Below are 15900 nucleotides of genomic sequence, written 5' to 3' on the forward strand. Positions count from 1 at the left end.
ACCCAACATGGGGCTTGAACTTACGACCCTGAGATCAAGACTGAGCCAGCCAGTTACCCCCAAAATTAAGTTCTAAATAAAGTCTTTTTGACCAGGAATATCCCAAAGAATTTGTTAAACTAATTAGGTTTATTTGATATGTAAACTACATGGGAAGCACTGTCAAATAAGTTACTTTAAGCCTCTTTTTATTGTAAGACTGTGGCACATGTGGATAAAGTTTATTCTGCTTCTGCAAAAATGGACCCCTCAACGCCAGACTTCTGCTGTCATGATGTCCTTCTAACCTGGCAATAGCCTACTCCTACATCAGAGAAATTAAGATGGAGTAGAGTAGTTAGGGCTATGAGAAAGCCAAGATGGGCCGCTGGGTTCTTCCCCACTTTCTGGCAAATCTCATTTTTTGGTTTTTACATTTCTTCACCCACCATGGTATGTTTAAGAAGACTCAAATTACAAATAAACATTATGCTGTGGAGACTTCTATAAGACTGCAAAAACAGTTTACCATCAATGTCTAACCTGGAAATTTTCCATAATCCTGGAAAAATTTTTAGTTTCCAGAGGCCTCAACTCCTCTTTCCAACCACTTTGAACACCTGCCACCTAATACGGTGGTTATCGATATATTCTTACTATTGTATGTATGTTTTCTGGAGATAGACTGAAGTTTGCCAGTGTGAGGGCATTGGTCTTGCAGCAGGGGAAAACAAAACCTTTAGAAAACATGTTTCCCGCTTAGGCTATACCTCCCGTTGAGGTGCCCACGTCACTGGGCAAATCATTCAAGCCTTGATAATTATCACTGCCCTTATCACCCTCAATCATCGGGCAAGGCTGAAAGAACTAATGAAATTCTCAAAATCTCTAAGCTTGCTGAAACTGCCGGACTCCCTTGGCCTAAGGTGTTGCCACTGGCTCTGCTCAAACTCACTCCATGGGAGACAGTCACCCGTAGACCGCGGCTATTGGCATACAACTTTCTGCTGATTCCTGGTTGTCTCGTGCTAGTGTAACCAGTTACTGTAAGTCTTTAATGTCTTATACTAAAGCCTATCATTGGGGCGCCTGGGTGGCTCAGTGGTTAAGCGTCTGCCTTCGGCTCAGGTCATGATCCCAGGGTCCTGGGATCGAGCCCCGCATCAGGCTCCCTGCTGGGCGGGAAGCCTGCTTCTCCCTCTCCCACTCCCCCTGCTTGTGTTCCCTCTCTCGCTGTGTCTCTCTCTTCAAATAAATAAAATCTTTAAAAAAAATAAATAAATAAATAAATAAATAAAGCCTATCATCAACAGGTTAAAGGAACTTTCCTTCACCTTATCAAAGGATCCTGTTGGTCAGAGTCTAGAGTCCGGTGACCGGTATTTCAGAAAGGTTACCATAAAAAATAAATCAAAACAAAAAACAAAACAGAAACAAACACCTAGCTCTCAAGCCCTGTTGGAAAGTACCCTACACCAAGTGCTCCTGACTACTGACACTGCTGCAAAACTAGAAAGTAGCCTTGGGTACACACTATACTACACGGCTAAAGAAGGCTCTACCTGACACCTGGCCCTATACAGATGCTGGAGATCCCTAGATCAAACCAAGTAGCTTGAAGAAGTAGCTTACATCAAGGAATCTAGCTTCCACCCTTCACAGGGGCACCTGGGTGGCTCAGTCAGTTAAGTGTCTGCCTTTGGCTCAGACCATGATCCTAGGGTCCTGGGACTGAGTCCCGCATCAGGCTCCCTGCTCAGCGGGGAGTCTGCTTCTCCCTCTGCCTCCGCCCCTGCTTGTGCTCACTCACTCACTCTCTAATAAATAAATAAAAGACTTCACACTTTTATTGCATTATCTGTTGCTAAAGCAACAGCAAACCCTCTAGCCAAAGTTGTCCTTGAAAACAGAATAGCTCTTGATTCATCTTTTAGCTGAGCAAGGAGAGGTCTGTGCTGTGGCCGACACCACCTGCTGCTGGGCCTGGATTAACACTTTTGGAGAAGTTGAAAGTCAATTACAAAACACTGCAGAACAAGACATTTGGCTGCTTAAAAAGGTAACTCCTTCCACAAGGTTCTTTCTTTGACTTACTTGATTCTGATTGGTTTAGGTCTTGGGGACCACGGCTCCACAGTGCACTCCAAATATTGACAAATTATTCTACTTAAGAGTAACTGTAACCATCTCCTATGTGCATTGTATTCTCTCAGAAGCTTTCAACACATGTTCATAGCCGCTAACCACCACACAAATGATCTCACTTAAGACTGAAACACAAGGGGCGCCTGGGTGGTTCAGTCTGTTAACCGTCTGCTTTGGCTCAGGTCACGATCTCAGGATCCTAGGATCGAGTACCGCGCTAGGCTCTCTGCTCTGCGGGAAGCCTGCTTCTCCCTCTGCTCCTCCCTCTTTCTCTCTCAAATAAATTTAAAAAAAAAGAATGAAACACAAAGACAATGTCAACCTGAAGCTGTGACCTGTCAACAGCACAAAGATTAAGAAGAAGAAGAAAAAAAAGTCTGGATATCACACAAAGAGAAAACAAAAACCGCGAGAACTTTTGAGTGCTGAGAGTAGCACTAATGCCTTAAAATTCGATCACATCTCAGTTAAGCTGAGTCTGATCAAAAGGAAGGAACTGTTGAAAAGAAAACCAAAGGCCCAAAATGGCATCACTTAGGCCAAGCCCCCAAACTAGGGCTTAATACTTAATCTAATTGCAGTTTCAGCCTCTCCCCACAGAAATGTAGTCATAACTAGTCAGAAATTTTCAGATGAGCACCAGTGAGGTAATCTGTCACATGGCCCCTCCCCATCCCCCCAAGATGAAAATCTGCCTGATAAGACCCCCTGGCTGTCCCCCTAAGGGAAAGAGACCTTGACTGGAACAATCCTTTTACTTTTAACTCCTGCCCTACCCTCCTTCCCATATAGAAACCTTCCATTTAGCTCCCCACCCCCTTTTTTTAAGCAGGCTCCATGCCCAGGCGTGGGGCCAATGCAGGGCTTGAACTCATGGTCCCGAGATTAAGACCTGAGCTGAAATCAAGAATTGGATGCTTAACAGACTGAGCCATCCAGGTGCCCCTGAAACCTTCCATTTTGTATAGCTCCTCAAAGCTCCCTTCTACTTGCTAAATGGGATGCTGCCCAGTTCATGAATTACTTACTTAATAAAGCCAACTAGACTAAATTTTAACATTATGAATATGGTTTTTCTGTTTACTACAGGAAGGTGATATTTCTATTACTACCTATAAATGCACAATGCATTAACAAGTATTTTATCCAGGAGCTGTTTTGTGCTGGGAAAGCCCCCTTGTTTGGAGATTTCATCCAACAATCTAAGGTTAAATCTAATCAATACCATATAAGCAAGCACATATTGCTGTCTGGTATAAGTCTCTGAATTTTTTAAAAAGATTTATTTATTTGAGAGAACAGGAGGAGGAGGAGGAGCAGAGGGAGAGGGAGAGAGACTCCCAAGCAGACTCAGCACTGAGCCCGATACGCGGTTCAACCTCATGACCCTGAGATCACGACCTGAGTCGAAAACCAAGAGTCGGACGCTTAACTGACTGCGCCACCCAGGGGCCCCTGCATTTTGTTTTTAAACTACCTAAACTGATCATTATTATCTTTCTAAAAAGTCAAAAGTTAGTGCATCTGTTAGTTCACCATTTTTTCTTATATTCACATTCCTTCCATTTGGATGGAATTTTCTTCTTCCTGAGGTATACCCTCCTTTAGTAATTTCTTAAATCAGTTTGAAATGACTTTTATTTCACCATTATTTCTGAGTGATTGTTCAGTTGGGTATAAAGTTCCAGACTGACAGTCACTTTCTCTTGTCATTTAAAGATTTCCTAGGGGCACCTGGGTGGCTCAGTCGGTTAAGTATTTGCCTTTGGCTCAGGTCATGATCCCAGGGTCCTGGAATCGAGCCCCATGTCAGGCTGCCTGCTCAGCAGGAAGTCTGCTTCTCCCTCTGTCCCTCCCCCTGCCCTGCCTGTGCATGCACTCGCGCATGTGCTCTCTCTCCCAAATAAATGGAAAATCTTTAAAAAAAAAAAAAAAAAAAAAAAGATTTTTCTAGTCCATTGCCTTCTAATACTAACATTCAAAACCTGCTGTTAAGTCTAATGGTCATTCTTTTCTAGGTAATCTTTTTTTCTTTAGAAGCTTTTAAGATCTTATTGTTATCTTTGGTGTTCTCCAGTTTTACCTAATAAGTTACATCTAGATTTAGGTTTATTTTCATTTATATTACCTGGGACCTTGCTTTCTGAAGCTGACAGATTCATGTCTTAGAAATTTCGGTCATGGGCGCCTGGGTGGCTCAGTTGGTTAAGCGACTGCCTTCGGCTCAGGTCATGATCCTGGAGTCCCGGGATCGAGTCCCGCATCGGGCTCCCTGCTCGGCAGGGAGCCTGCTTCTCCCTCTGACCCTCCCCCCTCTCATGTGCTCTCTCTCTCTCATTCTGTCTCAAATAAATAAATAAAATCTTTAAAAAAAAAAATTAAAAAAATAATAAATTTCGGTCATTACGCTGGCAGTGTTCTTCGACATTCTAGGTCATTTACTTGGAGCTGTAGCTCCCAGGTCCCTAATTCTCTCAATTATACCTAGTCTGCTGTATAACACTTAAAATTCCTCAATAGTTTTTAGCAATTACATTTTTCATCTCCAGAAGTTTTACTCAGTTGTTTCTTAAATCCCCCCAGTGTCTTATCCTAGTACGAGGGTTTTGATTCCTTCTTTATGTCTTTCAATTTTAATTAGACTTAAAGTTCCTGGTAATTTTACTATCTGAAGTTCTTTAGTGGTTTCATTATATTTATTGTATCTCCTGCTGCTTGCTAAAAATGGGTTTGTTTCAGCTTTTTATAATTTCAGGTTATGAGCTCATTTTAGTAGGGTTTCTTTTTAATCACCCCCCACCCCCACCAGAATTCACAGACAAAATTTGTTTGTTCATTAACTGTTTATTCAATAGAGTCCAAATTCCTTAACATGGTAATAAAGTTTTAAGAAATTTGGCTCTTGTTTACCTTTTCTTCCTAAACCTCCTCTTCCTTAAGTTCCCAATTTTGAAAACGGGCCAACCTCTTTCATATCATACTTTGATTACACTGTCCCTCAACCTAAGCTCTTTTCCTGCTACCAAACCCTTCCCTGACCCTATCTCACAAAATTTTTCAGATTGGTGGTGATCCAAATGACATCTTTTATGAAGTCTTTCCTATTTATTCCAACCAGGCAGGAATGACTATACCCTATACAGAGTTCTCTTATAATATCTAAAATCTTACTGCATTTGTTTATATGCTTTCAAAGATAGCATTTCATCCTTTTCTGTCTCCTTTTCCTCCTACCTTCTAGCTGTTTCGTTCAACAAATAATAATTGAGCATCTACTCTTGCACAGTCACTCTGCAATGCAAAAAATTATTTAAGAGCATGGTCTGTGTATTTTTTTTTAGTTTATTTCTTTTTAGTAATCTCTTTACCTAACATGGGGTTTGAACTCACGACCCCCCAGATCAAGAGTCGCATGGTCTTCTGACTGAGCCAGCCAGATGCCCCTGGCCCATGTATTATTAACTGGAATTCCAACAGGATGCGATAAATACTGTAACAGGGATCAGTAAAAAGAATGCCACAGAAGAAAGACCTAACTTGGCCTTGGGAGTTGGAAAGAAAGTAATCAGAAGACTTCCAGGAGGAAATAAGGCTTAAAGTATGTGCAGGAGTTACACACAATGCAGAAAAATGTGTTTCAGTAAAGAAGCTAGCAAAGGGAACACAAGCTAGTTCAATTCCTTAAATCTACAGTCCTCCTTTCATGTTGCTATTAAAGTTAACTATCTAAAAGTAAATATGGAAATCTAGTACTTTGCCAGAAGATAAGACTAAATTCCTCTTCAGGACAGCAATTTAGGCCCTTCATAATCTGGCTCAAATCTCTTTCTCTCAACATTTCCCGTCCTATACAGACACATGCTCCCTCTTTATATAGTTTGCTTTACACAGCACCATTCCAACTCATCAGTATAACATAACACACGCAGAATCTGAAACATGAGTACTCACCTGTAAGATGGGCGCCGTGCTAGGATCCCGTGGGCTTTCTGTGAGGAGCCTATACTGTCTGATGAGTCCTGAGACTCCTCACTTTCTGATAAAGAGGATACCTGGAAAACAGAACTGGTTTTACGGTGATGAACAATGCAGGTGGAAAACAATTTAATTTTTACTTTCAGAAAATATGATCTGTCTCCTGCCACCCAAATTCATTTGTCATTAAATCTGAGGTCTAAAAGAAAGGAACAAAAGAAAAAGCAAAATTTATTTCAGAGGCCCAAACTACTGAAAGGAACATACAATACAGCATGCTCAGAACTAAGAAGAAAGTCTATCCCTAAAATAAAGCAATACTATTTTACTAGAGTTATAAAGACCAGTCTCTGATTTCCACCCTATTTCTAAACTGATGCACATTACTCAGTTTTTTTTTGAATCAATAATCTGATTTGGATTCTGGACATGCTAATTTTGAAATGCTATTAGAAATCCAACTATTATCAAATTATTAGATAATAACATGGCAGAGACTGCTAAATATACAAGCCTTTGAGTCAGGGAAGAGGTCTTGGGCTAGACATATAAACTTGGGAGTCACAGCTATTTAGATAATCCTTAAAGCCATAAGACTGGATGAGCTCAATACACAGAGAAGAGGACCAAAGACAAAACCCAGGAACACTCTAACATTAACAGGTTGGGAGGAAAGGGAGGAACCAGCAAGTAAGACTGAGAACAAGCCACCACTGAGACAGGAAGAATACCAGATAAATGACGTGTCCTAGAGAGCTAGCAAAACCAGTGTCTTAAAAAGAATGATCAGGACACCTGGGTGGCTCAGTCAGTTAAGCGTCTGCCTTTGGCTCAGGTCATGATCCCAGAGTCCTGGGATCGAGTCCCACATCAGGCTCTTTGCTCAGCGGGGAGCCTGCTTCTCCCTCTGCCTGCCACTCCCCCTGCATCTGTGTGCATGTGCGCGCTCTCTCTCTGACAAATAAAATCTTTAAAAAAGAATGATCAACTATGGCAAGTGATGCTAACAGGTAAAGTGAAACAAGGACTGAGAACAGATCATTAGGTTTATCAAAATGGAGGTCACTTGCAAGGGCGGGTATAAACATGTAATTCAGAAATCTGTACTAATTATTAGGCTTTATCTCACTTTACAATTAAATGAGTTAATACATGTAGAGCACTTAAGTGCATGGCATATAGCAAGCACATATTAAATGGTAACTATTAATAATAAGCCCTTTGAAGTTATGTCAACACAATAACCACATACAAGTGTTAAGTTATATAGTACCTTACTATTAAGAAAACAAGTTCTTTTCAATTTTTAAAATATATTAAAATTTCCATTTGTCCAAAGTTGCACTGTGACACCTGACTTCATCTTTATTTTAAAAAATAAAATAACCTAAACAGGCTTCTAGAAAGGACATAACAAGTCATTGCCCTACATTACTATCTATAGAAAGCTTTCCCCTAAAGAAATCAGACTTAGATCTTAAGTTTCCAGAGAAATGTTTTAATCTCCTTCAAAAACAAGTTCTAGTGTACAACTACTTATTTATATCTTATATTAAATCTGTATCTTTTGGCAAAAAAGGATGAACTGGTCACGACCTGTAATAATTAAAAGAAATAGTAACAGATATTATAATATTTCCTCAAGCATCATGGATACACCAATCTAACCTAAACTTTTAACCATTTTCACTGTCCCTAAATTTACTCCCAAGTCTCCCACTGAACTCAAGAAAATAATTTCTGGAACTAAGAGATTACTTATGTATCTAAGATCAAGTATTTCTCTTTAATGAGAGCACTGGCAAGTAAGAGTAAAATCTTCATATAAAAACTCCAAAGTCCATGCAGTAGCCACCTTTCATACAGGAAAACCACATTAGAGACACAGCTGCAGAGCACACAACACTGCCAGATACTTTATAAAGAGCAGGAAAAAATGAGGGATGACCAAAGACATTCTAAGACTCACGGGAGCCAGAAGATAAAATGGGGAGAAAGAGTAGAAAGAAAAAGAACCCAGGATCGCTTTCCTTTCTACTGCTGTCAGGTGGTAATAAGAAGGTAGACAGGTCTAAATAAGAACTTGCCTCTATATGAGAGAACTCTCTTATTTGACAAAGCATAAGGTAGGCACTTTTATTACTTTGCTGACACCAATACCATCGCCCTTGCTTCAGAATTCTCCTTTTCCTGAAAGATACCACTGGGACAAAAAGGTGCTTTCCCTTAAGGAAGTCTCATTTCCCAGCAATAACTTCCCCCCAAATTGTCTTTTTCACTGGGTAGTCTATACATGAAACTAGAAATTCTCAAACTTTTCTATTTGCCTCATTTGTCCTACAGTCTAATTTCTAAGACAATTTTATTAAAATCTTGGTTTATGATACTGTACTATAGCAACTTCAATGTGTCCAAAGACTCAGGGTGTAAAAGTCCCCTCTCTCAGCCACTAAGTCTTTGAATTTTTGTACCGTTTGCACGTGTGGTGGGTGAATTACAGAAGACTGAGCTGTCTGGATGACCCCCTGAACCTGTACTTGCTCTCCAGGAAGAGGTACAATTGTCACTGGCGCAGATCCTCTTAATGCCATCTAAGAACAAATAAAAATTCAATTAACAAATATGTATTATACCTATGCACATAAGACAGCTGAGTTCTTAACACTGGAAAACATTTCAGAGCTTATGATATTTAACCACATCTATTTAATCAAACATTAGGTATCTTCTAGGGGGCAGACGCTATACTAGGGGGTTGACATTACAAATGAATTACACAAACCAACTAAGAGCTATAGTAGGAGAAAAGAAACAGAAAATACTGTACCACGGGAGCAAAGAAAGTGTGCTACTTCATCTGGGTCTCGAAGGATAAACAATTCCCTGAAGGGGCAATATGGGGTGGGGGCTGGAAGATTTTAGGCTGAGAATTGACTGTGCAAAAATGTAGAGGCTCTTTAGAACACGTTAATCTGAAGAGATCTGGTTGAAAACCAATCCAGAAATCTAGAGTCAAAAAGTGAGAGAAACACCTACTTTGGGCAGTGTTTTTAAAGAAAAATCAAATATTTAGGGGCACCTGGGTGGCTCAGTTGTTAAGCATCTGCCTTCTGCTCAGGGCATGATCCCAGCATCCTGGGATCAAGCCCTGCCATCAGGCTCCTGCTCAGCGAGGAGGCTGCTTCTCCCTTCTCCACTCCCTCTGCTTCTGCTCTGTCTCTCTCTCTCCCTCTCTCTTAAATAAAATCTTTAAAAAAAACCCCTTTTTTAAAAAAAGAAAAATCAAATATTTAAAAATAAATAATTCAATCATGAGATTATAATTTATTTCTACGGAAATCAGATGGGGTTTCACGGAAATACCATAATAAGATGCTAAACCAGGAAAAGCCCACCCATCATTCTTCAAGGCTCAGCTCAAGTTCTACCTCTTCCAAGAAGCTTTTTTGTATGTTAACATTTATCAGTGATCTCTCACCTTCCTGTGGATTACACTGGTTCATACCATTCATTTTGGCGTTAAATAACAAAATAAAATCCAGGGCTGCTTCCTCAGGTCCTGTAAGTCAACTTCCTGACAGTTCCCCTTCTTTCTTTGTTTGCATAAAGCCCCCCAAACAATGCCTTATTATTCCCTTCATTGAAGGTTCTTTTCCTCTTCCCAAGATGAGATTAAATTCCAGCCTCATCATCCCCCAGAATGTCCAGGTCATGAAATTTTGTATATAAAATGTTACCCAGGTGCTGAGAACTGCAAACTCTCAGGACAAACAACTCCATCACCCATCACACACTAAGAGACATAACCAAATTCTAGTACAGCTTTTATCAGCTTAAGGCCATGTCCCTAGGATGACCCTAGCCCCCTGAAAATGCCTGCCTGAAGAGGCTCAAAGCTGCCCAAAAATTTACTGTTTGTTCCAGCTAAAACCTGACTACAGGTCCCTGATCTCACTTTGCTTAGAGCACTTACTTTAGAAAACTTGCAGTTATAAGTCCCTTCTCTGATCTTTGAGATAATAAATCTTCTACAACCCAGAAAGGTCTTTTCTCAAGAACCTGGGAGGCATCCCTTTGAAATGTAATCATCAGGAAGAATAGGGCCCTTGTCTCCCAGTCTCTGTGGGACAGCAGAAGTCTAACTTTGATAAACATCAATTAGCAAACACAGATGGCCCAATCACATTGACCAACCTCCCAACCTAACATCTTCAGTACTTTTCCTTTAGCACATCCCAGCATTTAAAAAGGTTCTCACCTTTTGTTTCAGTAGCTTTGAACTCAATTTGTGCTACAGTCTCTCTTCCCCACTGCATTCATTAGTCTGAATGAAATTTGTCTTGCTACCTTTAACATATGTCTGGCTCTCTTTCTCTTTGACAGCACCCCAATAAGGGGATACAAAAATTAAAGAGTTAAAATAGAATTCACAAATCTAGAGTCCAGCTCTAGAGTCACCATTACACTCAGAAAAAAACAAATGAATGCCCCCTTACCTTTTAGACCCCAACTGAAGCCAATCACTCAACTAATATGGAGAGCTTGTGGCGGGATTAATTTACATTTCTACAAATAAAAGCAATCATTCATCCAGGGTTTCTGGCAATCCTTGCGATTTTGTGCACACTGTGGGTCTGGCAGGTGGAAAAAAGGCACCAGATTTTGTTTTAGCTATTTAGTAATCCCTTTCCCTTATTTTCACTGTTCTAACCTCACAAAATGCTCATTATTCAGGGTCCCAAAGCCTGGTATTTTCCCACCCCCACTCTCAAAGTTTGTAATTTAAATCCTGAGATCACTCTGAAAGGAGTAAAAGAAGCCGGTCCTCCAATTTTAACATGAGGTTGAAACACAGCTGACTACCTCCACACATTACGTTTCAGTACTAACCACGTTCTGCAATGGTGGAAGTGTTCTGTATCTGCACAATCCAATATGGTTGTCACTAGCCACATGTGAATACTAAGCATCTGAAATGTGGCTAGTGTGACTGAGGGACTGATTTTCAATTTTACTTAATTTTAAATAATTTAAATTAAAATGGAAATATCCCTCGTGGCTAGTGGCTACCACAATGGACAGTGCAGTTCCAGATCTTAAGAGCTGTAGAACTTACTAGTACACTATGACTGCAACCTCAGAACTTATCTTAGGAGAGATATTAGGAGAAGCAGATAGATCTGGAGCTGCTCTCGTTAAACTGGGAGCTGTTGGACGAACACCCCCTGATTTCCTCTCCCTGGGGTAGATGAACCCGAAATTCCTCTTATATAAGCAACAAGACAAAAATTAGTACTCTCCTTAGCTACCTAATTCAGGGATCCTTGGACTGTGAACACTTGGGTGAGGGAGGTCAGACAGCTAGTAGAATGTCATGGGAAAAAAGCCTCTGTTTTGCCAGAGTTTGAATCCAAAGTCTTTTTTTCTTTTTTAAGAGGGAGAGAGAGGGGGGAAAGGCAGAGGGAGAGAGAGAATCTTAAGTAGGTTCCACGCCCAGCAGAGAGCCCAACACAGGGCTTGTTCTCATACCCTGAGATCGTGACCTGAGCTGAAACCAAGAGTTGGGACACTTAACATGAGCCACCTAGGCACCCAAATTCAGTCTTTTAACTCCAGAAAGGCATACAGGCTTTGGAGACAGATAAGCTTGGGCTGATTTTCATCTAAAGGCACTCACTAACTCTGTGATGCTAAGCAAATTCCTTAACCTCTCAGGACCTCAGTTTCCTCCTTTGTAAACAGAACGAATACTATCTTTTTCACAGTTACAGTGAAGATTAAACAAGTAATAAGGTAAAAACAAAGGGTGGGGGGAAAGGTGAAGAGAAAGAGCCTACATATATGTCTCTTACTTGGATCCTGGCTCAACAAACTGTTGAAAAATGTATGTGTGCACTGTGAGGAAGACGGGAGAGTAGAAGGATCCTGAGCTCATCTGTGCAACTAACTCTGAACATGACCTCAAGACTGGCAGAACAGACCTTCACAGAGAGGAGGCCACCTTGAAAAGGGTAGGAGCAGCAGAGAGGTGGTTGAAAACCAACACCTCTGGGGAGACTAACCACAAACAGGAGAGACACCACAAGCAGAGAGAAGCAAGAGGATCATACCCCACACCAGACATCCCATGCACTGGGGACCCACACTGGGAAGACAAGTCTCCACATCTGGCTTTGAAAACCAGTGGGGCTTAACTTTGTGAGCTTTAAAAATTGGTGGGGTTTAGGGTACTTTAGAATCTGGGCTTGGGCGCCTGGGTGGCTCAGTTGGTTAAGCCACTGCCTTCGGCTCAGGTCATGATCCTGGAGTCCCAGGATCGAGTCCCGCATCGGGCTCCCTGCTCAGCAGGGAGTCTGCTTCTCCCTCTGACCCTCCCCCCTCTCATGCTCTATCTCATTCTCTCCCTCAAATAAATAAATAAAATCTTAAAAAAAAAAAAAAAAAGAAGCTGGGCTTAACTCTGGGAGAGCTGGAGGGAGATGGGAGGTGGGAAATGGGGTCCCCATCATTAAATAATCAGCATAAGTAAGCCTGCCTGAGACACAGCACAGAAGCAGTAGTTTGAAAAGTGCCTGGGGTATATGAGAAGGAGGGAAGTTTATTTACTAAAGGGGCAGGGATCTTTGAGAGACTTCTCCAAGAACAAAAGTGATGGCAGGTGCCACTTCTCTTCCTCTTCGCCAGCCTACAGAGCTGACACTTGCAGGAGCCAGTGCTAACCTTATTATTAGCGCCATGTGCCACACCCCTGTGTATTTCCAGCACACATGCCCTATCCATCTGCATACCTCAGAAGACACCCCTCTAAGGCAGCTCATGCCCCACCACACCTTGCAAGCAGCCCCAGCAGAGACCGAAGCTACTCCAAAGTGACTCCTCCTCTGGGGAGGGGGCAGATAACCGCACACACCAGCGTGCACACTTCCAGCAGCAAGCCTTTAGGTGGCCATGCAGGGAGAAAAATCCTGCCCATCAGTGTGTCCACAACTGTGACAGACAGAAAAATTGCAGACATCTGACCCACCTACCAACCAAAACCTCTCAGGTGGTCCAGCACAAAGAAAGCCTTTGGTGGGCCTGCAGCTGGGGCAGAGAGACTAAGTGTAGACAGCTAGCAAGACTACTGACCCTGCCTATCTGCAGAGGCCTCAGACAGACCCCTCAACAATGAAGGGACCAAACTCTGTCCAGTGAACCCACAGCAGGAAAAGTGGGTTACCGCAGTCAACTGGGTTGAAGGCAAATGGGCCTCAGCCACAACAGTTGGGTGCATAAAGCCCACACACATAGGAGACACCCTCGGAGCACCTGGTTCTGGTGATAAGGGAGCATTACACTACAGGGCATCACAGGACCTCTTCTACACAAGGCCACTACTTTTAAGACCAGGAGACAGAACAGACCTCTCTAATACAAACGAACAAACATTGAGAGTTAGATAAAATGAGGAGACAGAGGAATATATCCCAAATGAAAGAACAGGTGAAGATCACAGCAAAAGAGTTAAAAGAAACAGAGATAAACAATATGCCTGATAAGGAATTTAAAGTAATGATCATAAAGATACTCACTGGATTTTAGTTCATCAAAATAGAGAGAAAAGAATTCCAGCCTAACACTAAAGAAAGCCATCTAACCACAAGGGAAGAGAGCAAGAAGAAGAAAGTAACAGAGAAGGACTACAAAAACAATCAGAAAACAGGGCGCCTGGGTAGCTCAGTTGGTTGAGCGACTGCCTTCAGCTCAGGTCATGATCCTGGGGTCCCAGAATCGAGTCCCACATCGGGCTCCCTGCTCAGCAGGGAGTCTGCTTCTCCCTCTGACCTCCCCCCTCTCATGCTCTCTCTCTCTCAAATAAATAAATAAAATCTTAAAAAAAAAACAACTGGAAAATAAATAGCAAATGGCAATAAATACATACCTATCAACAATTACTTTAAATGTAAATGGACTTAATGCTCCAATCAAAAGACAGGATGACTGAATGGATTAAAAAGGGGGGGGGGCAAGCCTTGGTGGCTCAGTCGTTAGGTGTCTGCCTCCAGCTCGGGTCATGATCCCAGGGTCCTGGGATCGTGCCCCACATCGGGCTCCTTGCTCAGCGGGGAGCCTGCTTCTGCCTCTCCCACTCCCCCTACTTGTGTCTCCTCTCTTGCTGTGTCTCTCTGTCAAATAAATAAATAAAATCTTAAAAAAAAAAAAAAGACCCACCTATATGGTGCCTACAAGAGACTCATTTCAGACTGAAATGAGATGTGCAGACTGAAAGTGAAGGGCTGGAAAAACACACCATGCAAACGGAAGGGGGAAAACAAACAAAAAGCCAGGGTAACAACACTTATATTAGGCAAAATAGACTTTAAAACAAAGACTGTAGCAAGAGACAAAGAAGGGCACTACATAATGATAAAGGGAACAATACAACAAGAGGATATAACAATTGTAAAGATCAAAAGCACCAAATACATAAAGAGAGAAATTGACAGTAATAAAATAATAGTAGAGGACTTTAACACCCCACTTACATCAATGGATAGATCACCTAAGCAGAAAATCAACAAGGAAACTGGCTTTGAATGACACATTCGATGAGGTGGACCTAACAGATATATACAGAACGTTCCAACCAAAAACAGCAGAATACATGTACTTTTCAGTGCACATGGAACATTCTCCAGGACAGATCACATTTTAGGCCAAAAAAAAAAAAAAAGTCTCAATAAATTCACGAAGACATAATAAGCATCTTTACAAACACAACTGTATCAAACTAGAAATCAATTACAAAAAAAAAAGTCTAAAACACAAAGTACATGGAGGCTAAACAGCATGCTACTAAACAATCCATGGCTCAACCAAGAAATAAAAAAAAAAATGCGTGGAGATAAATGAAAATGAAAACACAACAGTCCAAATTCTCAGGGATGCAGCAAAAACAATTCTGAGACATTCATAACAAAACAGGCTTATCTGAAAAAACAAAAAACTCAACAACCTAACCTTTAACACGTGAAAGCTAGAAAAAGAACAGAGCCCAAAGCTAGAAGGAGGTAATAAAGATTAGATCAGAAATAAATGAAATAGAGACTTGAAATAAAACAAACAGAAAAGATCAATGAAACCAGGAACTGATTCTTTGAAAAGATAAAACAAAATTGATAAACCTTTAGCCGGACTCATCACGACAAAAAAGAGACAGGACTCAAAATCAGAAATGAAGGAAGAGAAATAATCGACACCACAGAAATACAAAGGATTATAAGAAGGGGGCCAGGGTGGCTCAGTCGTTGAGTGTCTGCCTTCAGCTCAGGTCATGATCTCAGGGTCCTGGGATCGAGCCCCACATCGGGCTCCCTGCTCTGCGGGAAGCCTGCTTCTCCCTCTCCCACTCCCCCCTGCTTGTGTTCCCTCTCTCGCTGTCAAAAAATAAAATCTTAAAAAAAAAAAAAAAAGGATAATAAGAGAATATTATGAAAATATATATGCCAACAAATCAGACAACCTAGAAAGCAGATAAATTCCTAGAAACATAATCTTCCAAAATAATCAGGAATAAATAGTAAATCTGAACAGACGGATTACTACTAATGATATGCAGTCAGTAATAAACTCCCAACAAACAAAATTCAAGGACCACTGGCTTCACAGGTCAATTCTACCAAACACTTAAAGAAGAGTTAACAGGTGCCTGGGTGGCTCAGCTGGTTAAGTGTCTGCCTTCGGCTCAGGTCATGATCCCAGGGTCCTGGGATCGAGCCCCGCATCGGGCTCCCTGCTCAGCAGGAAGCCTGCTTCTCCCTT

At 41.5% G+C, this 15900-nt stretch overlaps 1 protein-coding gene across 9 annotated transcripts in view; it reads right to left on the reverse strand.

Annotated features, from left to right (window-relative positions):
• Nucleotides 1-15900, reverse strand: part of ATF1 (activating transcription factor 1) — an 82910-nt gene that overhangs the window by 22701 nt on the left and 44309 nt on the right. For 5 of the 9 annotated variants that reach the window (XM_035002672.1, XM_035002666.1, XM_035002674.1 and 2 more), the window contains 2 exons: nucleotides 8571-8690; nucleotides 6076-6176 (listed from right to left, as the gene is read on the reverse strand). In XM_035002672.1, coding sequence (XP_034858563.1) covers nucleotides 6076-6176; nucleotides 8571-8690 — 221 coding nt within the window. Of the gene's footprint in view, nucleotides 1-6075; nucleotides 6177-8570; nucleotides 8691-10595; nucleotides 10734-15900 lie in introns of all 9 variants that reach the window. The other 4 variants (XM_035002669.1, XM_035002670.1, XM_035002675.1 and 1 more) reach the window with 2 other exon arrangements.

Source organism: Mirounga leonina, unplaced genomic scaffold (genome assembly GCF_011800145.1).
Source record: "Mirounga leonina isolate KUSES-001 unplaced genomic scaffold, KU_Mleo_1.0 Mir_126, whole genome shotgun sequence".
NCBI lineage: Eukaryota > Metazoa > Chordata > Mammalia > Carnivora > Phocidae > Mirounga > Mirounga leonina.